Consider the following 24,027-nt stretch of genomic DNA (forward strand, 5'->3'; position numbering starts at 1 on the left):
TTCTTACAATGTCAACACAGAATTATAATAGGCAATTGCTCCAAATCTTTCCTAAGATATAACTTAGTGAGGTTGGCCCAAATACATTAATTACCCTTTCATATCAGATAGATTGAGACAGATTATATATGAACCGCAACTGAGTTGAAGAGTCAAGCCTGCTGAGTCAGCAGCCAAAAGTAGGGATTTTCAGCGGATTCAGGATTGACAAAAGTTCTTACGTTCATGCAGGAGTTGATGGTGGAATTCCATGCCCCTAGATTTGGTGATAGCAACTAGCTTATTGAGGCATTTGGAAAAGAGCTACATTATATAGAGAAGTGCTTTTCTAACCTCCAGATGTGCTAAGTTTTGCCACGCTCACAGGGAAGGGTGGGAGCACCACGTTGGGGAAGATCTAAGCTTTCGGAGAAGGGGCCTTTGGAGGAGGAGAGCGGTGTTAGCCTACGGCAGCAAAAAAACAGGAGTCTGGGCACCCCTTTCCCAACTCTCGAGTTTTATTAAAAGGCAGACGCTTTCGTCCGCTGTAGCTCACTTCATCAGCTGCGTAGGGGGATTCGACGGAAGAGCAGTTTTCCCATCCCTTCCCCCAACCCCAAATTTAAAATAAAGAGAAAAAAATGAACTCAGCCCGACAGAAGGGAAAGCGCTCCTGAGGAGGTGCAGAGTGTATTTCCTTAAAGGAAAAATGCCTGCAGGGCTTAGCGTGAATTCTCACGTCACCCCGTTTCAAGAGCCAGGTGAGGCTTTTTACTCACCCTTCCCAACAAAGGGTTAATCGCCATCCGGCCCCACCCCACCCCAGACGTGCGCCTCCGAGGATCAGAGCCGGCCGCGCTGTGCGGGACTTACTCCCGAGTAAGGAGACAGACTCCCGACCGGCGTGAAGCCTTGATCTCTGGCCGGCTGCACTTTGCTTCCCGCTTGCCCGCGACTAGATTGCATGAGAATTCAGTTCCCGGAGCAGGAGAGATCAACCCGGGTCGGGCGGATGAAAGGTGACGCGCCCGACAGGAGGCTCGGGAGGCGGGGCTGCCCCGCGGGTGCGGCCGGCAGATACCGCGGGCTGGGCGGGGCCGGCTGTTCCCGCTGCGCTCCGCCAGCGGGTGGAGGCTCGCTCAGCCCCCTGGGCAGGTCCCCAGCCCGGCCCTGCCCGGCAAGCGAGTGCGCGCCAGTCGCGAAGTCCGCTCTCTAGCCCAGCCGCCATGGCAGTTCCCGCGGCCAGCTCCGACGCCGGCTATATCCGCACCGTCTTGGGCCAGCAGATCCTGGACGAGCTGGACAGTTCCACCCTCGCCTTGCCGTCGATGCTATCGGACGGGCGAGCCGAAGCGCAGAAGTCGCTCCGCATCCAGCGGCAAGTCCAGCAGACCTTGGCCCGGAAGAGCCGGGGCTCCCTGGTCAACGGTGAGTGCCTCGGGGGGCCGGGAAGCGGGAGCCTCGCGGGCCCTTTCCCGCCGCCCTCCCGCTTTTCAGTGGCGTGAATGATTTCCCCACGCCCTTAAGCAAGTAAAGATGCGAGAGGCAATTTTCACGTCGTCCCCCCTTCCTCCTTCACTTCACGGGCAGCAGGAGAAACTCTTAAAATGTCCTCTTTCTGCGGCATAGGAGAGCGCAGGCCGTTTTGAGTTGAGCCCTTGTAAATCTCTCCGCAAAGGGCCAGGGAAAGAAACTGACTGGACTCCGGGAAAACTTTTGTTGGGATAAATAAGTGTATGCAGAGACTCCTTGGTGTATCCAGATGGGTGGCGACCTTAACCTCCTGCAGCAAATAAACTGGAACATTTTCAAACTTTTGACTTTGGACTGGACTGGAGGGATGTGTTTAAAACTAGCAAAGGCACCTGTAATGCAATCTGCTGTTAAAGGGAATTTCTAATATGGTAGGATTTGCAATTCAACAGGTAACTTTTAAAGCTCGTCAGCAGTCTTGCCATCGGCTGAGCCAGTCACTCTCTCTCAGCCCTAGGAAGGAGGCAATGACAAACCACTTCCAAAAACAAGTGACAAGAAAACTGCAGGAATTAGTCCAGGCAGTGACTCAAAGGCCCACACAGAAAAGAGAAATGTATGGAAGACAAGGCTATTAATGGCCACTATTTGTCCTGCCAACAAAACTGTAGGAGGCAGTGTGTCAAATACTGGGGAATCCAATCTATTTTCTTGAGATATAGGATGCCTCATAATGGTGTGGGAACGTTATGCTGGTCTAGGCTGAGAGTAAAGAATTTCTATCCCACCTTACCTTCAGAAGTTTAAAATAGCCTAGATTATTATCTTCCTCCCATTGTCCTATCTTCTCAACAAGCCTGCAAGATAGGTCAGGCTGGGAGATAGTGTCTGATCCAAAGTTAGCCCGTGAGCTTCTTGGCTGAGTGGAGAGATTTGAACCTGTATTTCTAGTTGATCGTACAGTCTGTACAGATGTTCTTCCCCTCTCCTTCCATCCTTTTCATGCCTTACCCTTTTCCTCTTTCAATTTTCTATGTACTAACTAGACCTTCTTGTCAGAAACCATCCAGAGCTGCCAGGAGTTGGGCAACATATAAACATATTAAAATGTTAACGTTGAAGGAGGAGCCAGTGTCCATACAAACCACCCCAATTTAAGGTGGGTTGTTTTAGATGTAGTGGGACCATTTTCAAATTTATAATACAGCTGATTTTCATCTTGCATGAGGTCCACTGATAAAAATCTGTTGTAGGATATGTGCAGCCGTTCACCTACACTGCACAGCAAATTTTACTGCTTGCTGTTATATATTTAAAAGAGAAGAGAAAGTTAGAGATACTAAAAACCACTGCCCATCTTTATAATAAATGAAATAAAATAATAAAAATCTCACAGTGTTAAAAAATTCACCTCCAATGTTATTGCATTCCTCATATATCATATATTACATTATGTTATGTGACAAAGACAATGTGAGAAATGAAATACTTTTTCACTGTTTTTGGAGTGCAGTCCCCATAGTATCACTTATCAACTGTGATCACTAAACCAACAAAGGCTGCACACAACTAATATAAAAAGTTTTCAGTCTAGGCTTTAACACAATCATTAAAAGCATTTACTTTTCCCATCCTACTATATACCGTAGTAGTTATTATAACTGTTAGTACACCAATCCATGTTTCAGAGATCTAGTCTTAGCTGTCTGGGAATGATGGCAGTTGTATGGTATGAAGTTGGGAGAGACTGGAGCAACACAGCCATATTAACACCACCTAGTAAAGTAGTTTTTATCACCAGTCAAAACATTAGAGACTTGGTGTGGTTTCTCCCAGGGATATCCTCAGGTGGGCCTTCAGCTGCATAGCTGTGAGCACCATCTTGACTTTTTGATGCCCCTGGTGGATCCTTTCCCATTACTCTTTTCCATGACTAGTATATGGATATGTATTATGTACAAAAGGAAAACAGGTTCTTTAATTCCCCCCCATCATCCACTCAACTACCCAAATGATACTAGCATAATAATCAACTAAGTCATCAGCTTCTTCCAGGCTGCCTTGAAATTTTAGTGAAATTTAGTGACTTTAGGGAAGTCAAGTGATATATGTTTGAAATAAATGAATCAGGCCTTTGAGGTAAATTCAACAATATAATATTTGCTCATGTTATCACTTGGCAAATACGGTTTTCGATACTTGGTAGGTATCCAGTATTAATGCTTCAGTGAAGAAACTGGAGGGTGCTATTTTCATAACCCGCTTAAAACAGTGTATGGCACAGAAAGGCACAGAGCTGCATGAAGCGTAATTTGTCAATAGTTCAGGAAGGAATATATCAGTCATTCTTACTGAAATGTTTGAAGACGTTTTCTTCAAACTCTTTGAAGCTCCAGCTCTTTTATTCTAGAATGGAAGCTTGTCTCGTTTAGCTGTGTCATGTACACTCATATCTAAACATACAGACTGATTTTCCCCCAGGGCTACAGGCTTATGACTAATGTCTTTCACTAAGTAGTTCTCCAGACAATCCAAGTAAGATATATTTGGATTACTTGGATAAGTATATTTTACACTCCTTGGCCTGAAGGCACCTACCATAAATTAATCTCCTCTCGTTCCCCTCATGTTTTATCTCTTTACAACACAGGTCCTTGTAGGTGCTTTGCATATAGGCTATTCTCCTGGTTTTATGAGCCTCCCAGGTTTCTGTGATATGTTGCAATTCATGCTTCACTTGCTTGTTCAGGATCAGAGATATACAAAAAGGTGGCCAAATTGTGTGTCGTGGCCTATAGGGTTAAAGGAAAAAAATACATCACCGCCCCTTGACTGGCACAAGACAGGTTCCCTAATTCCTTTGAATTGTGAAGTTGAGATAGATTTGTTTTGTGACTTTAGGTTTGGGGTTATTTTATGCAAGGGTACACCATCCTGCATGTATGTATGGGATAGTCATTGACCAAAATAAAGCAATATTGATTGATTGATTGATTGATTGATTTAGATTATTCAAAATTGTAGGAAGAATGCATTTCTTCAGAATTTCTTTGTTGCAAAGAAAGTGAATTTCTGCTTCTAGTATTTTGCAACCAGGAACCCGGATTGCTATGGTTCTTCAGTGAAGTTTCTGTTTTGTTCTTATAGTCAGCCTGTATGATCCTGTGATTGAATGTCAGATTAGTCTTATCCTAGTTTAAATACCCAATCACTGGACAATCCTCAGGTGGCTTCAGTGCCTGGGTTAACATGTCATACTAAACCACAATATTTTTAGTTCAGATTCAGTATGTTGTATGAACTCTCCCAGTGGGTGATTTATTTAATAAAGCAGGGTTAAAGACACCATGACTTAGGACAATGTGTGAACCAAGATTATCTCTGAACTTAACTTACATCATAGTGTTTGTTCTAAAGAGAGAACAAAGCGAAAAGGGAAGGAGCCATGTTTATGCTCTGAGCTTCTCAGAGGAACAATGGGCTACTAAACATTTTTTAAAAATTAAAAGCTGAGATTTTGAGTGACTAGTTTTTACACAGTAGTTGACTCCAATATTAGCATTTGAATGATTTGTTGCAGTTAATCCAAAGCCATATACATCATAAATGGATCTAATGTGTGATTCTGAATCCACCATAAAGTACATACTGTGATTTGTTAAAGGCTCTTCTTGTGTCCTCACCAGCAATCAGGTATGGGAGAATCTTTTTTACAGTTGCACTAGTAGAAGAAGCCCACCTTGTTTCTTTCCTGGCAGTATTCCACCTCCTCAAGACTTTTGGCCAGCATTTAGTTCACAAAAGTTTTTTTTTTTAAAATGCATGACACTGAGCTTTTATCAACTCTCTTCCTAAGCTTTTAATCTGCTGTTTTACTTTCATTTAATTCTATGTTTTTGAATTGTGTATTTCTTATTGTAACAATAAGTGGAAGCGCTTTAAGTAAAAGGATTGTCTATTGGCTCATTTCCCAATAGATATATTTGAAAGTGTGGGTGTTTAAGAAGCACAGAATTTGTCCAACAGTTGATTTCTTAAAGGAAAATGTAGCTGCCTGAAGGCAGGAATATAGATGTCAACAAAATAGATCCTGGGAGTAATTACAAAAATGGCAGTCTTAAAAAATGTTACAGTGGCCCAGGAATATATAAACTGAAATTACAGACTTATGGTCTCGAGAGCTTTACATGGATCTGCAAAGATTTCCACTAAGTTGTCATCTTTTTTTAATTTAACCAAACGGAGAAAAGTAAATACATGGGACGTAATCATGCCCACTCTAATTAATTAAATGAAGATAATTGTCAGAGGCATCTGCAGGAAGAAGTCCAAATCTGGAAGACTGGGGGTGCAGCTTCGTGATCAGAGCTCTGCCCTTTTGTACATGAACCCTGTATGAAAGGGGCCGAGTTCTATCAAAATGCCATGTGAGCGTCTTACAGACTTTGACACAGCCCTGGTAATTGTAATTAAATGTTTTGTTTCCCCTGCTCCCACCTTTGTTTTTACCCTGGCCTCATCTCCCTTTGGAAGATGCACCATTATTGGTTCAGTAGAGATTCCTGCACTACTCTGATGCCTGCAATACCTAGCTTGTCTTTAAGATTAATACAAGAACCTGCCCTTACCATCACACAATCTTTTACGAAGCAACCAGCAGGACTGATACACCTGGATACATTCATAGGAGACTGGAGAGAAATGAGTGGCCAACTGTTGTAGATGAGATTGTTAAAACAGTTGTCCTTTTGTTCAACCGTCAAGGAGGGATGAATCATATGAGATATGGGCCGTTATAAATGTAAGGTGTGGCACTCTCTAGAAAGCACTGAGCCTTTTCAATATTGGGATTGTATATTATTCTTTTTACCTACAAAAACCTGATAGTAAAGAAAAACAAGTTGCCTGTTTTATATCATCCAGAGGGTACAATTGTCAGTAGATGAAAACAAGGGACAGAAGTACATTTCTTTATACTGTTATATATTGTCGTAAGTTTGTGAATAATTCTCCATTGTTTGCAGACTCCAGAGCAAATATTGTTGAAAAACATGTCTTTATCTGAGGCCGGCCAATGAGCATGCTTGAAAATTGACACTGGGCCTGTGGGCGGAACTGAATTCTGTGTGTATTTTCTGGTAGAAAGATATATAGTAGTATATGTCACTATTAGAATGGACTTAGAACTGAGAAAGTTCAGGAGCAGTTTAATTTTCTGTGAAACATTTGCAATTTATTTGTAGGGGCAGAAGATTTTTTTCCCTTGTCACTTTTTCTAACTTTTATTTTCAGAGCATTTTGCAATGTTGAGAGGCTGCATTCTGGAGGCTAATAATATTCATAATTCTTCTAAATGCTAGAGTAAATGTTTAAAGAACTGTATAGTGATTGAAGTTCCTTAATACAGGAACTGCATAATTATACATTAAAGTGTGCTGAAGTTAAAAGAAGTTTGGCCACAAAATAAGACCCGCAATCCTTGAAGGTGATAATCTGCATACATGAGCCTGTTTCAGGAATTTCTCTCTATAGAAATGCATTTTCATACACAGAGATTAGTCCTGCATAGTTCTTCTGTTTATAAAAGTGTGACAGTGGACTACATAGCTAAGGTTGCTAACTCTCTGTATAAGGAACAAAAGATTTCTGTTTCGTATTAACAGTTAAATTCAAATTTACTTGAGCAGATAGTACACATAATTCCATGAGGATTATGAAACTAAGGAATTAATCACATCAATTATTTTTTAGGAGAGCCGCTCTGTTTTCATTGGTACATATTTTAATTTTCTCTTCCAATATCTCTGTGTTGAAAATTAGATTTTTAAAGGAAGCATTTTTAATATATTTTATTTTATTAATTTAAATAAACTGCAGATGAAATGCAAAATGTTGCCTTATTTTTCTTGGGAATACCTGGAATGTTTATAGATCAACCAGTCTACAAATCTGGCCTAGGATCACCAGATGGGAGTTCGCTAGGAACACAAATCCAGTCATTAATAAACAATTGCTTTATCGTTTTCCAACGAATCCATCTAACTGAATAAATAAGTGTGGGTAAAATGGCCTTACATAGTTTAAAAATATGTTTTCTTGATCATACAATTATGGGTTAAGGGACTTAATTTCCTGATCTCAAACTTGTGGTCTAAGAAGGATGAATGAAATAAGAGGAAGGAGAAAATATTATTGAAAACCTTTCTGGGATTTCTAACAGCTGAAAAATAATGGATCTGTTTTGTTTTGACTTTAATGAGAAGAGTTTGAAACATGAAAAATTTGGACTCCTGAAATCAAAACTTAATGACAAAATCCCAATGTTACTATATATAAAATCCTTTTAGAGCAGCTAAACCTTTTTGTGGGCACCCTAATGACAGACTGCTGGTTTTCTAACTTTGAAGAGGAGGCATCCAGTTTTAAACTGATAAGATCCCTTCCTTTTTACTTTGAAATCTAATCTCTCTACTTAGCCTTTGTTCTAAATAATTGCTTTTCCTCTGAGTGGGGGGAAAATAAATAAAAGAAGGATTTCTGGCACCTTAAAGACTAACCGATTTATGGTAACATAAGCTTTCAAGGACTGGAAGCTGCTTCATCTGATGAGGTAGATACTAGTTCCCCTACCCCCCACCCCCAAAAAACTTTGGTTGATCTTTAAGATGCCATACCAATGCCTGTAGGTGTGTGAGAGAGTTTGCTATAACAAATTAACATGGTTCTGTCCTGCCAAAAGTGTTCAGCCTTCTAAAAAACCTTGAAAGGAGATATTATTAGTATGTAAAGAAAGTTATCCAAGACTCCAAGATGCAAAATCCCATCAACCCAGATGAATTTTGGGTAACCCAACAGTTAGATCAGATGTAAGCCCCTGAGAAGCTATCCACTAATTTGTAGATGAATTGCCAAACCAGAGTGGCTAGACTGTATCAAAACAGGCAAGCCCTTGGTGTATCTGTAGGCAGACTCATCAGGAGATACTTAAATTAGATCAGAGTAGTTTCATGCAGAGAATAAAGAATATGGATTGAAGGATGAATGCCGAGACCTCTCCTGCAAGATTCTGCCTCTGTTTCCCTTGACTGTTCAACCTTAAAACAGGGTAAATAAAGCATCTTGATGGGGGTGGCTGGGAGAAGGGTTTGCTTTTACCTTTTCCTATGAAGACTTATTTAGGTGATTAACATACAGCTTCCTTTAGCTTTAGTTACATAAGGGAACCTCCCCCATGACTCACTTTTTTGCCTCTCCCCCAAATCATATGCTTTGAGATCCAAAAGATTGGAATTATTTAGGTATGGGGTCCTTTCAGTAGTGGCCCCAGCAACATGGAATATCTTCCCTGTTGCAGGTTTAGTCAATCTCATCACTGAAAACCTTTGTTAATTAAGGATAGCTGGATCAGGAGATTGAGCAGCACATGTGGAAAGGTATTTAGACATCTTGCAAACAGTGGGTGTGTGTTTGCATATTGTCATCAAAATACCCATCCTCATAATGGGATGGGACAGAGAGGAGAAACTAGTTGTGTTTCAGGGGCTCTTGGAAATTTTAAATACTGTTTTATGTGCAAAAATCCCTGCAAACTGGATAGTGTGACATCAAGATACAGAAGGACAAAAAATCATCACTGGAGACCTCCCAGGATCAAATATTGTTGTGTCTAGAACTAAATGGCAAGACGGCATATATTTAGGTGGCAGATCAGGACACAATGCCAGAGGGCACCATGCACCATGACCCACAAATTAAAAACCTTTTTAAAAAATCAAAGTAAAAATAGAGGAACTCTCATGAGAGACCCAAATCTTATAAGATTTCTGGGTTCCTGCAAATCTCACCAGAGTTCAACCACTTTTAATTTGTTATATATATCGCAAACATATTTTTTAACGGTTGTCATCCCTCCTGCCAAAGAAAGTTGGCTGGTGGTGCCCACTGCCTGAAAAACTTATTGACCCTTGATTTGGGTGCAAAAAAGTAAAAGGGTATACTTTGGAACCCACTGAGAAGGTTGTGGGGGGGGGGCATATCTGAACTGCCTAATTCTAAATGGCTTCTACATGGCAAAAATATTTGCAGAAAACTATTTCCTTATTGCCATTTAGTGGTTACTTGGATTTGTGAAGCCAAGGTTTAGCAATCTAGGTTAAGGTCAAATTACCTTGCTATAGTGTTTGAATCCAGGATCCCCAACCAAATATTCCTACTTTGATCTGCAAAGCAATGTCTTGGGTTGATGTTTGCTTACACTGGAATGTTGTTAACTGACTTTTATATGCAGATATTCTTTTTCACTAGTGGGGCCTGCATCAATCCTCCATCAGATTTTCTGTTTTGGTTTTCCAGCTGCCATCTGGTAGCTTCTGAGGCACTTGGAACGTGTGTTGTTATCTGAGGTGACTGGCCTGTTACGTTTTACATAGTATTTTATTTATTTTAGACTTTTATATATTGGCTCGTTATGAAGCTGTATTTAGGGACTACTACTGGGGGACACTGCTTTCTGATGGACAACCTTGGTCTTCTTTCAGTCAGTGATAATACTTATTGCCCGTTACCCTGATTAAGATAATGAATATTTAAGATGCAACCTGTAAATTTGTATTGCAGTCTCAACTAATCACTGCTTATCCATAAAAACCTTTCTTAAGGATTCTTACTTTCTAGTCTGATGTCTCATCACAATACCAGCATTAATCATGGAGAAATCTTCCATTTTGCCCGCCCCTGGCTATGCATAAATAATACGGGCAAAGTAGCCACACTGTCCTTCATTCAGATCTTGAATTTCCCATCTTTTTCCTGTCTCTGGAAATGCAAGGAATTGAATCTGGTATTTTCCACATATAAAATATATATTCTTCTCTTGTGCTATGACCTTCACCTTTTTCTTATGTTCTTGTTTAAATTAAAATTAAAATATCCAGTGAGGGAAATCACACATCACCATAGTGCTTAATCTTGTCTGAAGTTTTTAATCAAGTAATTTCTTTCACTTCTGCTATACAGTTTGGCCATATTGCTACCTGTATTCATGATCTAAAAAAGAGTTTTGCAACTCATATAAAGACCAATACTCCATTTTAATCAACTGAATTTGGTATGCTGAGGACCTTATGATGAGACACACAGCCTGAGAGAATGATTAAAAAATAAATTAGAACAGAAATAACCAAGGAAATAGGACAGCTCAAATAACTTGATCTTTCAGGAATGCAAAATAAAATGGGCTCCCTGCCTCTTACATTTTCTGCAGAATTGCTTAACTTTCCAGATATGGATGAAGAGTTTCATTAATCCACAATTGTGCCCTACGGTTTGTCTGCCATATGTTTTCTCTAATCTACACAGTTTGCTGGTGGTCTCAGAGCAAGCTGAGGAGGAAGATTAAGGAATGTTTGCTCTGGTTTGTAACTCAGAGATTCCAGAGCATGGGAAAGTAATGGGGGATCAATTGCTTGAGTAAATGTAGAGTAAGCAACAGTTTATTGATACAAAAGGCAGCCAGATTATACCATAATGCAAAAGTGAACAGACACATTCTTATGTGAACAGTTTCTTCAGCTTAAAGATAATGATGCATCCTATTTGGGGGTGACTTATATCCTACTTTACATCCTGCAGAACTCTAACTGAAGATATCATTTATTTTAAGAGCGGGAAACCTATGAACTTTCTGCTGGTCTGAGTTAAATATCATTGTTTCATCTCCACTCAGGCTCCCTCAGATCTTGTTGCGCTCAAATGTTTAGCAGAAGGGCCACAGAATTTTAAATCCATATTTAACCAAGAAGATCTCAGAAAGTCAGGATAGCCAGAGGACCCTGAAAATAGATTAGCTTATGCCAATATTTTAGGGGCCAAGCTATATACAAGCCTCAATGGAAATTAGGCTGGATTCCAGCCTTAACAGTTGGATACACAATGGGGCACACCTAGAGAAGCTGACTTCAGTACAATATTTACAAACCTAGGCACCATAAATCATTTAGCTCAAGACCTTTGCCCTGTAGATCTTAATAACTGTCATGCTTGTTAGCACTGCAACGTGCAAAATAGCATTTGCAAAATGATGGGCCTCCCTAAATACAACCCTTATCTTTTCAGGATGTTGAGGGCAAGAAGAAACCTAACCTGTAAAGGACTTAACCTGAGTAATACTGATGAAATCAGTTTTCCAGGACTGATGGTGCATGATAGTGCTTCTTGAGAACATAATTATTTTAATTTTGCCATGATGGACAAACACCTTGAAATACATCCTCAAGCCAACTTGGAATGTAGAAAAAATGGCTGTGGCATCTGCAAGCATAGAATTTAATTAGGTCTATTGATGAGAAAAGGAGAAACTCTGGCTTTGACAAGGCTTTCACCAATGAATCTATATAATAATTCAAAAGAATATTTGCTAGAATAAAACTTTGTTTTAGCCTTTTCTGGAATGGTATATAGCAGGAGTGATGGTCAGCTATGGTCAGCTACTGCTGTCATCTGTCATTTAAATTAAATCAATTAAATCAGATTTAGCTTTTGCCTTGGCCCAATCTACATCTGAGTTCAAGTTCCCAACAGGCAACTCAAAAACCAAGAGCAACTAAAAAAAAGAGCAGCAGTACTAAAATAATTGAACACCTTTCTTTTACTTTGAAAGGCTGCCCACTCCAAGACTAACTTTAAAAAAACATAAAAGGAAGAATATGAATCTTAAAGTTGCCCATGAGCAGTTTTCAGCTGGACAGCAAACAAGTTATATGTAAAGTGACTTCTCTATTATAGAAGAATAAACTGTGTTTCAATTTTAATCATGGTTTCTGCATTTGTATTTGTAGAAATAGGCTGAAATACATTTTACGTAAGTCTTTGTTTAGTGCTGTAAGGAAAGTTTGCTAAGTATTGTTGCTTTATGATTTCTGATCTCATTTATATAGCATAAAAACAGTCAAATCAGCATTTCTTCTTCATGGACAGACACCTACTTTGTCGTGTTTCCAGATTTTTTGAATGGTGGTGTAATTTTAAATTTCAAAAGTAGTACCATAAACTTCTGTGCCTCAGTTTTCATTATGCAGAAATGTTTTGAAGGTGTTACTTGACATTTGTTCTTTTATTTTTCCTTTTAAATGAACAGTGCTCCCAGTTTTAGTTGAGAAAAGATAGCGTGCTTCCACTGTAGAAGTTTGGAGTCCATTATTACTAAAGGGACTTTAAGTGGCTTTTAATCAAAGCCCAAACTTCCAACTGCTTAGATAAAATGAACGTAATATGGAACTGTCAAGCAAAGATGCAACATTACATAAACCTGGAAAGTGTGACACTAAATACAGTGTAAGAGTTAAGCATGTCAAATTACTACTGAAATACAAAACTCACCACATAGCCTTGCTAAAGCACACAATCATTGTGGATAAAATGCTGTTTAATTTTTGTTGATAAGAACTTTATTAAATTCCAACAAGTAAAATAATGTTTCCTGAAGTGTTTTCTGCATTCTGTTAACATGCTTTTCTAACCATGTTAATATTCTGTTTTTTATTTCTCATTAATCCTGTTTGGCTACCTAGCTGATATAACTCAGCACCCTAGGTCTGCTTTTTACTATATGATTTACTGAAAGCCTATTTTTCATTTCTACAGGAGGTTTGCATCGGGCTAGCAGTGTTCCAGAGTATGTATATAAATTAGATGCAGTTGAAACAGACTTTGCTTCAAGACCATCTTTTGCAAATCCGTATTATCAGTCTTATCAGGTGAGAAAGCTTTAATATATGAAGGGTTTATATGAATGCAGATTAGGTCTTATTTGGTTGCAAGAAATAATGACTGAATGGTATTATTAGTGAGAATCCCTGGTGATTTTTTCTCATGATTTGCATTTAAAGCTCTTTTACCATTGTTATAAACTCATCAACTAGGCATGGGAAACTTCTACATCAATGTTTCTCAATCTTAATCTTAGCAACATTAAGATGTGTGAACTTCAACTCCCAGAATTCCTTAGCCAGCATGCTGGCTGGGGAATTCTGGGAGTTGAAGTCTACACATCTTAAAGTTGCCAAGATTGAGAAACACTGTTCTACACCATGAACCAAATACATCTTCTTTTCTTAACCTCATCTCCTCTCCCTTCCATTCCTTCTCACCCAGCCCCAGTTTCTCTCTCTAGACCGGGAAACACAAAATGCTCTTATCTTTGCTCAATAAATGTTAAAATAGCTTCTGTTGATATCAGTGGAAGCTATTTTGAAGCCTCATTGCAGCACAGGGGAGGATTCAAGTTTTCAAAGGGAGGTCTCCATGATGTGGAGAAATATCTCTGGCTCAGTGGCTTCTAGTAGCATGCATCTTCTAAACTGCTCAGTGATGCGATGTGTTTGTGTATTTTGAGAGGTATGTTTGCTATCAGAATAGGAAGACCTAAACTCCATAGCTGTATACACTGAAGAAATTTGGTTTCCCCAGTTGCAATATTATACCCACTTATTTAGTGTCAAGACACATCCGACTTCTGAATAAACATGTGTAGGACTGCATTGTTAATTGCCTGGTTTGCTTGTAAAAATGGACTCCATTTATTCATTTATACATACTGTGATTAAATGACAGAAAGAAATATCATTTTATAACAATAATAATTTCAAATTTTACAAATGAATTGCTATCTTAGCAATATGGCCAAACCAAGATAGAATCAAAACACAGATGTTTTAAAGAATTAACTGCTGTCACTTGGAGTCTCCCTATCAGGAAGGAATTTAATCCTCACTGCAGACTCTGGGGCTTTTGATTGTACATAAGCCAAAAAGAATTTTGTCTTTGTTTATATTTGTCAGGCACACTGTGGATCCTCCAGGCTCAAACCATCTTGTTTGGATTAAATTGTATGCCCCAGTTTTAATTACAATGTCTGTGTTTATGTAATTGCTTGCTTTGCCTTGTCATTTCTCCATTATCAGTAGTCTACTTTGCACCTGCCTAACTCATCATGTTCTCATACTATAGAACTAAAAACTATTTCATGTATTTTTCATGCTAGGTTATAACAATAAGGTTACACTGGAAAGGGAAGAATGGGAATGTAATATAAACCTATGAGGAAATAGCAAGTTGTGTTTTCAGTTTTGTTCACAATAACTGAAATAACCTTGAAAACTGGATGGCTGCTTGTAAAGAGCAGTATCTTAATCTTGTAAGCATGATCCTCACACATAATCACATTCTAGCAAGCAACAGTGCAGAGAATGATGAATGCAAGAAAAATGGGGATTGGAATCAGAGATAGCATGGTCAATGAACAATGCAGTCCACTTGTTTATTCAGAAGAATGCTGGACTTTGGGTTCCCTTGCACCTGATGGAATTCTTTGGGGCAGCTAGTATCTCTCAAACTAATCAATCTCAAGCAATCTGGGGCTCATAAAAGTAGAGGTCAAGTGAGCATTGTCCTGAGGATCTTAGAGACCAGCAGAATATCAACAGTAGCACCACAAGAATCAGGCTGGAACTATTAGCCAAGAGTCCTGTGAACCAGAAGGGATCCTAGCAATCCCCCGTTTTAAGCCCAGATAGTGTATTGCTGTGCCAATGCACTAGTCAAATCAAGGTTGTAGTAGTATTTTAAAAGAATTGATTTCTTGAAATACAAGCTGCAGATAAGGTGCTGCCTTACTGGTTTCACAAGCAATAAAAGAACCGTATTTAAAATGGAGCCACCTCCAAGCCAATCCAGGGTCCTCATTGGTTGTGAAGCCTAAAGGCAGCAATTGCTAATTTATAATTACAATTATTTGTTTCAAATGTTTCCGTTTCTGCAGTATGAACTGGCCACCTATAATTTTTACAAGGTATGCTTGCTGCCAAGGAAGAGGTAGTAATGCTCTAGCCAGAAACTAAAACTAGATGCCAAGAGAAGGGTATTGGAGAAGCCAGCAGGGAAATGTGGGATCTATAGAATCCCTTTGTCCAAGGTCCCATTAACCCTTACATGGCTTCTAAATATCCGTGTAATAAATGGAAGATTTGGGGAGATAATTTTTTGTCCCTTCCCACATAGAAGCTGGAAAGGGAAAAAAACGATACAGCCTAAGTCACAGGAAGTACTTAGAAATAGTGATAGTCTGGGTAGCCTTCTCTGTTCAGATGCCTGTTAGATGAGTGAGGATTTTCCCTTGAATTCTCAACCAGCATGGAATTTGGGGACTTGCAATTTAAATTCGTTAAAAGGCACCAGGTTGGACAAGATAGATCTAGGAGCAAGACTTGATACACCAGGAGGATACAAATTCAGGTTCCTGTTCTATAGTAACTAACAAAACACAAATGCACAAACCAGTTCAACTGGTGTTCTTGCAAAGTTGCCCTTGAAAAGTATCCTCAAGGTGCTGCCCATCTCAGGAGACAGGAACATGTTCAGTCACTGTTGGGTCAATTGTGTTCCTTTTGTGTTTCAAGCCCCAAAGCTTATGTCTCAAAGACAATAGCACTCCTCAGGAATTTGAAAGTATCAGAGGAAGAGAAGCAGAAACAGGGATTAGCACTATCTCTACTAAACCAAATGTCCTAACAACATCAATTTAGTGCCTGACTTGTGAGGAAGGTAGTAAGTGCCTCATCAGACTCAGATCAGGATCATTGCTAAGAATTGGCTCTATATCACTCACCAAGGGCTCTGAAGATGGGGCAGCCAGAAACTAAGTGAGGTCCTAATGCATGGAGCTTCTCATCATTTCAATCCAGCCATGCTAATATCCTCTACTTTACTAGACTCAGGTGCTTTAATGATACATCCACAGTACCCAAGTATATCCTGACCTAGTCCATCAGTACCACCAAGGATGTGCTGTGGTTTACCACTTTTACTATATATTCATTTCTGATGTTGCTACTCTTTACACTGCTTTGACTGAGTTTACCAGAAATAACATTCCTTTTGTTTGGAAGCCCAACATGTCTTTGAACTATTTAAGCATGCTTCGTCTTCCAGCTCATCCTCCATCCTTGTATCTTCATTGTACAGGCTGATGTTTCTGATATGATCTTGTGAGTTATTTTACTTCAGTCTTTGGACTTTTCAGGTAACTCCTCCTCTGCCATTTATTCCCACCAAATTATCTTTCTATCCAAAAAGAAGCATGACATTTTTAACAAGGAGCTTTTAGCTATCAAGGATGCCTTTCATATCTGGTGTCACCTGCTTGAGAGAATTCAGTATCTTATATAGGTTCAGACAGATCACCAGAAACTGAAATTTCTCTAGACTTCTTACAGGGTTACTTAATGTCACATCAATATCCAGCTGGACACTTTTGAGTTTTTAAATCCACTCATCTCCTATCCTATGAATTTTTGTAGCTGTCAAGAACTAGGTTCCATCTTGCCCCCTCTGAAGTTAAGTCAAGGCTTAATTTGATTAGTCTGCTGGACATTCTCCAGAGGTCATCAGACACAAGTTTCCTTAACCTTTACCATGAACTTTCCACTTGGGTGGATACTGTTTTGGCGACAGATTTTTTTTATTCAAAATGGCCCACTTCCTGTCTTGTTGTGGTTTCTTTTCTGCCCAAATAACACTTCATTTTGGATAGAGGCCCAAATTCATGGAACACTTCTAGAGTCCCTTATTTCAATTGCTGCATGTTAAGTGTCACCTTTTTTCAGTTCATTCTCCACAATCAGGGAGATAGAATCAATGTCACCTTGGAGCAATATCTTTGTGGTGGTAACCTTCAGCAAGACAACTGGCAAAATCTTTTACCTGTAGCTAAGCTTGCTTACATCAACTCTGTTAAAGCCTCTACCCAGTTTGCACCCTTTGAGATCACCTGTGGACATCACCTTTGCTTTTATTTTACCATCTCCCAATTCTCATCTAATGCTGAGGCTGATCACCTCCTTCAGGAACTTCGTACAATTCATTGCCTTCTCCAGAAATAGTTAGATCAGTCCAAGGCTTCCAACAAGTGTTAACTGCCATTGCCAGTCAGTCAGAGTGATGGGAAGTAGGTTATAGATTCCTGTAAATGGAAAAGCAGGAGCAATCTTGACTGATGTGTATCTCCAAGGCCTGCCCCAGCTAGGTCCATCTTCTTTTCACAGTGATGCCTTCCTTGGTGGAGACAAGAGAGTAGGTATGCAGAAAATGTAAACAAGTATCCACATCAACAGACTCTATGAGGACTTGAGATAAGAAGAAATGGAATGGTGAGGGCTAGGAGAACCAAGGTCAGATACAAAAAGCCTGAAACTAGATTGTGCAGTAATGGTGCACAGATGCCAACCACCCCAAGAAACAACCCACTCTCAATCTATTAGAATGCACAGGTAGGAAAAAGAGACAGAAGGAGTGACTTGCAGGATTGACATGTACAGTATATATGTACTATGTGTGTTGTTATGCATGTATATAGAGACTTTGAGGGTTATAGTTGGCAGTTGTGGATTTTCTGCTTTATTATGGCTTTTCTAGTATCTGTAACTTATCAAAGAGCTTTGCCCTTGAATCTCTGCCCACTCATCTTTGAGTTCAAGTCACAGTCTTGGGGAAGCCTGACACCAAGTCTTCTCTTAGAGAGAGGAAAGGCTTTGAGAGCTGACTGGGTATAAATTTTGAACTCTCATTCCCTCTCACTAATAAAACCGTCAGCCATCTTATATGGCTACTATTTCCTGGAATACAATAAGTATCCAGTTTTTAGCTGTGTTCTCAGTGGGAGCCTGACATCTGCAGATTTCACTCAAAGGCCCCCCTGAGACATGAGTCAATGAATGGGCTCAGCTGTGTCTTGCCCAACACAGTCCCTGATTTCGAAACCATTTCATGGTTCATCTGCACCTTGGTTCTCCCCTATAAGGAGGAAAAAATGGGTCATGAACAAAGTGGGCCCTATATTGTCAACATTCCTGAAAATAAGATCTCAGACCCATTAAGATAGAAATGTTTTATTGCAATATTTGTAAATATGTTAAGGCAAGGCAATGATGTACACTTTCTGTGCATGCAGTATTTATATCTTAAATGGGAGAGGAAATGAAAACATACATACATACACTAATTTTAGTATATCTAAGTCTCTGCAGATAAAATCTGTGTGTGTTTCTTTGGATTAATCACCAGGAAAAGTTAATTATAACTTGGACTCTCATTGCATCCATTCCAGTTGCATACTTTGGTTTGTACTGTACCTATTCATTATACTGATAATTAATTCTATAAATGATATATTTCTTAAAATGAATATTTTCTACAGATTGAGGCACAAAAGAAATTGTTCCAAAAATATTCTTCCTCCTCTAATTCCTTCATGAGATGCTTCCTGTGGACTCTGATTTTCCTAGTTTTGTTTAGTTTTACTTTTGTTTGCTTTAACAGATAAGTTCCCAAAGTAGTTATGAAAATGGCTGGGGTCCTCGCAGCCTTCCTTATAACTCATACAGGACAATGGAAGAGAAGTTCCACAGACAGCCCTTGAAGAGATTGGAGGTTTCTCCTGAGAGCAGTCCTGACAGGCCAGTTTTCCTCCACAACGACTTCCGCTACAATAAGGGTTTAACAATTCGACAGAGCGAGAGGAAGAGATCCAGCGCCTTGCCCCCAAGATATGCTCGTTCTGAAATCCTTGGCTACAGAAGCCATGGTGCTTCAAGCAGAGCATTCAGGCAGTCCTACACTGGGCAGGCTAATGAGACGGTGGTGGACAGTGTTCCTAACAGTCCAAGACTCCCACTCTATCAGCGCGTGGGGAATAGCCGGAGTATGAGCAATCTTCTGGAGAAGGAGAATTACCCGAGTTCTGGAGCTGCAGCGGGACAAGTCAAAGCTATTCTGCATTCCCAAACTGGAGCCCAGCACAGGCAGTCTGTACAATCCAGCTGGCATCAGAGCACCTTCAGGTCCCAGAGCACGAGGGAAGCTTCCTTACCTACTTCACTTACCAGTGCTACTGCCGAGGCAGGTGGGAAGACAACGGTAATGACAGCGGGTATGGCCGCTGCTGGAATGAACGGCATCCATGAGCAAGAAAGGATGGCTGCCAGAAGATCTCAAATAGGGTATGTCTTTGAAGACACGCCACTGTCAGTAATACAGAAGACTATTCACCTGGCAGTAGGGTAGTCTCAGTTCATATCAAAGCAGTACATAGAACAGTGTTGTCCAAACTTGGCCACTTTAAGATGAGTGGACTTCAACTCCCAGAATTCCCCAGTCATCTTAAAGTGGCCAAGTTTGCACAACACTGACATAGAACATAAAGATCCTTTAGTCCTCCAAATGTTGCTGAACTATAACTCCCAAAAGCTTAGTCCCCATGATCAATAGTGACAGATTCTAGGAAATGTAGTTCAGGAATATCTGGAGGACCACAGATGTTCCCCACCTATCTGGCATATGATATTATTTTTAATACATTTTATATCCCTCCTATGCAACAGGATCATGCCTACAAGTCTCGCTCCTATCTTCATTCATCATCACTTTTGAAGTGCACTGTAGAGTCCACTTTTCTACAATTTTTGATTATGTAGAGAATTTGTGGCGTATTCAACAAGGCATGACTGGAAGAAATCATAGTTTAGTATGACGTAGGAAGCCAGTTATTTTTTCTTGTAGTAAGTCGCATTGAACTAAATCAGACAGAATTCTGAATACACACATATAAGAATATGTTGTTAAAGTCAGTTCATTTCCCAGAGGCAGAATGTTAAGACTTATTTCAACTTCTGATTAGCCACTGGCTCTTATTTTCCAATTATTTCATTTGCTCATTTTTGGAATTCCTGCTCCATTCCACTGGTTCTAATTGGTAGACTCTGTATTTCCTGGAATTATGTTTGCAGCTGTTAAGGTATACAGTGTCAAGAAGATAGAAGGGGGTTACTCATGTGATATCAGGTCAGAACAAGTTTGTGGAGTGAGTTAGTTCTAGCTATGGCAGCAACTGGATTGAAGGTAATAGCTGAATCTTCCAGGTGACACTAACGTTTGCTGAAGCAGGATAGAATCCAGGTGTCTCAAAACAGATAGAAACAGCTGATAATTTGATGCTGGTCACAATTTGAGAATTGCTTCTCATGTAGAAAAAAGATGAACAAACCTTAAAAAATGTTTCTTGAAATAGGTTTTGTTTTTCCTTTACAACTTGTTCTTGGCAGTTCTGAATAAACTGGAGTGAGTGATTAGTAAAGCAACCCGGGCATAATTATCAGAGCTGCAGTGCTTAGATGACTAGGGTTGGATCTAACAATCAGGTAGATAAAAATAAATTTAAATTAGTGATCAAGTGTAATATTTTTGGCCAGTTTTATTTTGTTAGTTTCATTTTTATACAAGCTATTTTTAACAGACGACGAATCATTCTCTTTTAAGGAAGAGAAATCCCTCTTCTCACAATGTTGCTGGGTGTGATACATCCACATATTAAGTCATTCTATATTTGGGTTGGGTTGGCACAGCATGTGTGAACCCAGCCACTGTTAATAAAGAGAAATGTGTTTAGTCAAACCCAGGTAAATCACAGGGATGGCTTTAGGAGCAGGTTACAGGAGAAAGCTAAGTTCAGCAACATCTAGAGAACTAAAGGATCCTTATGTTCTGTATATATTTGAACCTTAACAGTAAAAGCCATAGAATAGTTGCAATTGTTCATCTTTACCAATCTCATAGAATAATTATGAGAATAAAAAAGAAAAAAATCATTGTGCACCTTCAACACTTTAAAAGAAAGGTGCAATATAATGTAGTAATGAGTAAATAAGCACTTATTTGGATTTAATCATAGTCCAGTCGATAGGCTAGACAGATTGTTTGGAGATTTGTTAGAATAATTCATGCTCTGAATCTAGAATTTGTCTATCATGGAAGAGAAGGTGTATTTTGCTAAGTAGATCTCTCAGAAGGATTGATTCCTAATAGGCTTGTTAGGGCTTGTTCTGTTAAATATTTTGTTTCTATAGCTTTGTTGTATCCGTTCGTAGAAACAAATTGTAGAAAAGGCTGATGACTTTGAGGACAAATATTGCCATCATGTCTAATTATTTTTTAAGGTTGCTATTCACTAATAGGAAGCACATGGAAAAACTGACCTGATAAACAATATATGAAAGACCATCAAAAATGTCTCAGCAAAATAAAGAAAAACTTTGTTGTATATTTGTATGATACTGGCAGTTGTAGGCCTCAGACTAAACTCTGGAGTTATCAGTGTTAATTGAGAGCTGCTGGGAAAACGAAGAGCCATGCTTGATTTATATATCAGTTCAGTGCATGGATTATCTTCATAGTTTTCCATAGTCACAAACAGGTTCACATTGCTTTATGCAATGGATCTGCAATGGGACATCAAGGTAGCTTAGGGGTACAAAACTAGCCCTATGGCAATTGCAGCTCTGTCTTTCAAAAGAGGACAGCTGGGAACAGGTTCAAGAGGAACCATGAGAGAGGGAATACCACTGATCCTAAACCAGTACCTGCTGTCTGAGACAGCTAATATGCTTTGCCTAATAGTAAGGTCTATTCTCATAAAATGTTCCACCAAGATAATAACTACAGTATGTGGGGATTTATTCTTCTTTAAGTCACCGATAGGAATTTTTCTCTCTTGCTAGTTAGACATCAGCCTAGTACCTTCAGCATAGTACCTTCCAAGTGGTTGGTAGGTTATGGGAGTTAGGTTCAGTGCATCTACTAGAGTGGTCTATGAAGGGATAGAGCAAATGCAGTCTGAAGTGTAAAATGGTGCTGCTTTATTACATATTGTCTAGAGTTTTGGATAGTTTGTGGTTCAGTGTGATATTGGAACTCAAGCACACATTGAGCCCTTAAAAATCCCACTCACACCCAGATCACCCACACTTTGAGTCCTAGTCTTGCCTATTTGGGGATTGTGGTTCTTGATATGTTTTGCAAAGCCCAATGTGGTCCTTGAATTGCACACTCTGTGTAAAGGAAAGTTATATTCTAAGAACTCTTATGAATGGGCAGTGAATCTTCACCTCTGTTAATTTGAGCTTTAATATCATAGATCTAGTGTAGCATCTTTTGTCACCTTTGCCCACTGAAGATGATATTTAATGACAAAGCAGCCGTTATTCCACTAAAGTTTCTCACAGTAAAACTGGTGACCTTTTGAGATGCCACAAGACCTGTTTTTAACCACTGTAGGTGCTGTCTGGGTCAGAAGTTAGACAGGTTCAGGTCTGCTTGGATGGGAGGCTCCAGAGCTGTAGGCTACATTGGACAACTGGAAAAATATCCCAAAAGAAGGCAATGCCAAACCACTTTTATGTTGCTACCAAGAGAGCTACCTGAACTTGATCATGTCAAGCTCCACTTGAAAAAGAATTTACCTTTGCCTTCCCTCATTGATTTGATGTGTTTTCGTGTTTAATCACTCAGGAATTCAGAAGGAGAGATGACCCTGGAGCGGGCAGTAAACATACTGCAAACTGAAAATGCTTTGTCCCCTCGAGTTCTTGCAGCAGTTGTTTTTATACAGCATGAGAGCTTTCAGAGAACAGAAGCCAGAAGGAAAGTGAGTGATGATTTTCTTTCTTCAGACTTTCAATATTTCCTGCATGTAAAGTCTTGTATGTGGAAATGGTAAGGGAGAATAATGGGCTGAGAGGAATGGGAAAACATTCTGGATGAAATCCTCTGTGGATATTAACTCATTTACCTCCAGATGAGCCCAGTTTTTCTCAAAGGATTGCATGTAGAAGGGAAGATAGGAGCAGACATGAAATAAACAAGAAAATTAATTTCAGGAGCACTCAACCCAAACAGAGAGAAAATAAGTCTGTATTGACACCTAGCCAACCTTGGCTATTCTCAGAAAGCTAAATGGTGTTGGATCTGGTTGATAATTGGGGCAGAACACTTACCAGAAAATATCAAAATATAGGCTAGATTGGAGGGACAGACAGACGTATATTTTCTGGAAGAAGGCATTGGCAAACTACTTGTTGCCAAGAACTTATAGGAGTCAGACTTGAAGGAGACTTTATCTCTTTACCTGTAAGCTCTACTACATATATGTATTTTACATGTCTTTTTAGATCAACTTCAGGGTGGCTTAATTAGTTGATAAAAACAAGGCCGCCTTAATACTTTTGAAATAAGAAGACATACTTTTAAGAAGGAGTCAGTATAGTGCAGTGGCTGAAGTAATGGGTTTGGATTGAGGAATTTCAGATCCAAGTACCCGTCAACCACAGAGATCACTAGGTGATTTAGGCAGCCTCTCTCATTTTAATCTACTACCCATGGTTGTGGTGGCAATAGAATAGCATGAGGAAAAGTCTCACGTAAAGTGTCTTAAACTCGGGGGGGGGGGGGAATGGGGTATAAAAAATAAAACAAGTCTGACCAAGCTTGGTCTTATCACAAAATCAAACATCAGCATCTTACTCTAGTGACAATGAACAATAACAAGAAAAAAGAGCCCACGGCCATCTATTTTGCCATGTGCTTCCTTTGAGAACAATCTGTATATTTATCCTAAATGGTAGATATCTGTTGAAGCAAAGTCACCTTTCCTAGTCTGGTATTCTCTAATGTTTTAGAAAATATAACTCCCAG

At 39.5% G+C, this 24,027-nt stretch overlaps 1 protein-coding gene across 1 annotated transcript in view; it reads left to right on the top strand.

Annotated features, from left to right (window-relative positions):
• Positions 1 to 1,205: 1,205 nt before the first annotated feature.
• The window catches only part of PKP2 (plakophilin 2), a 52,887-nt gene continuing 30,065 nt past the window's right edge, over positions 1,206 to 24,027 (top strand). Inside the window, exons 1-4 of the mRNA XM_007428387.4 lie at positions 1,206 to 1,407; positions 13,093 to 13,205; positions 18,823 to 19,502; positions 22,846 to 22,981. Coding sequence (XP_007428449.1) covers positions 1,206 to 1,407; positions 13,093 to 13,205; positions 18,823 to 19,502; positions 22,846 to 22,981 — 1,131 coding nt within the window. The remainder of the gene's footprint in view (positions 1,408 to 13,092; positions 13,206 to 18,822; positions 19,503 to 22,845; positions 22,982 to 24,027) is intronic.

This window comes from Python bivittatus, unplaced genomic scaffold, assembly GCF_059951505.1.
Source record: "Python bivittatus isolate LINGU-HERP-01145 unplaced genomic scaffold, Pbiv_v1 ctg000330_np1212, whole genome shotgun sequence".
In the NCBI taxonomy this organism is placed as follows: Eukaryota; Metazoa; Chordata; class Lepidosauria; order Squamata; family Pythonidae; genus Python; species Python bivittatus.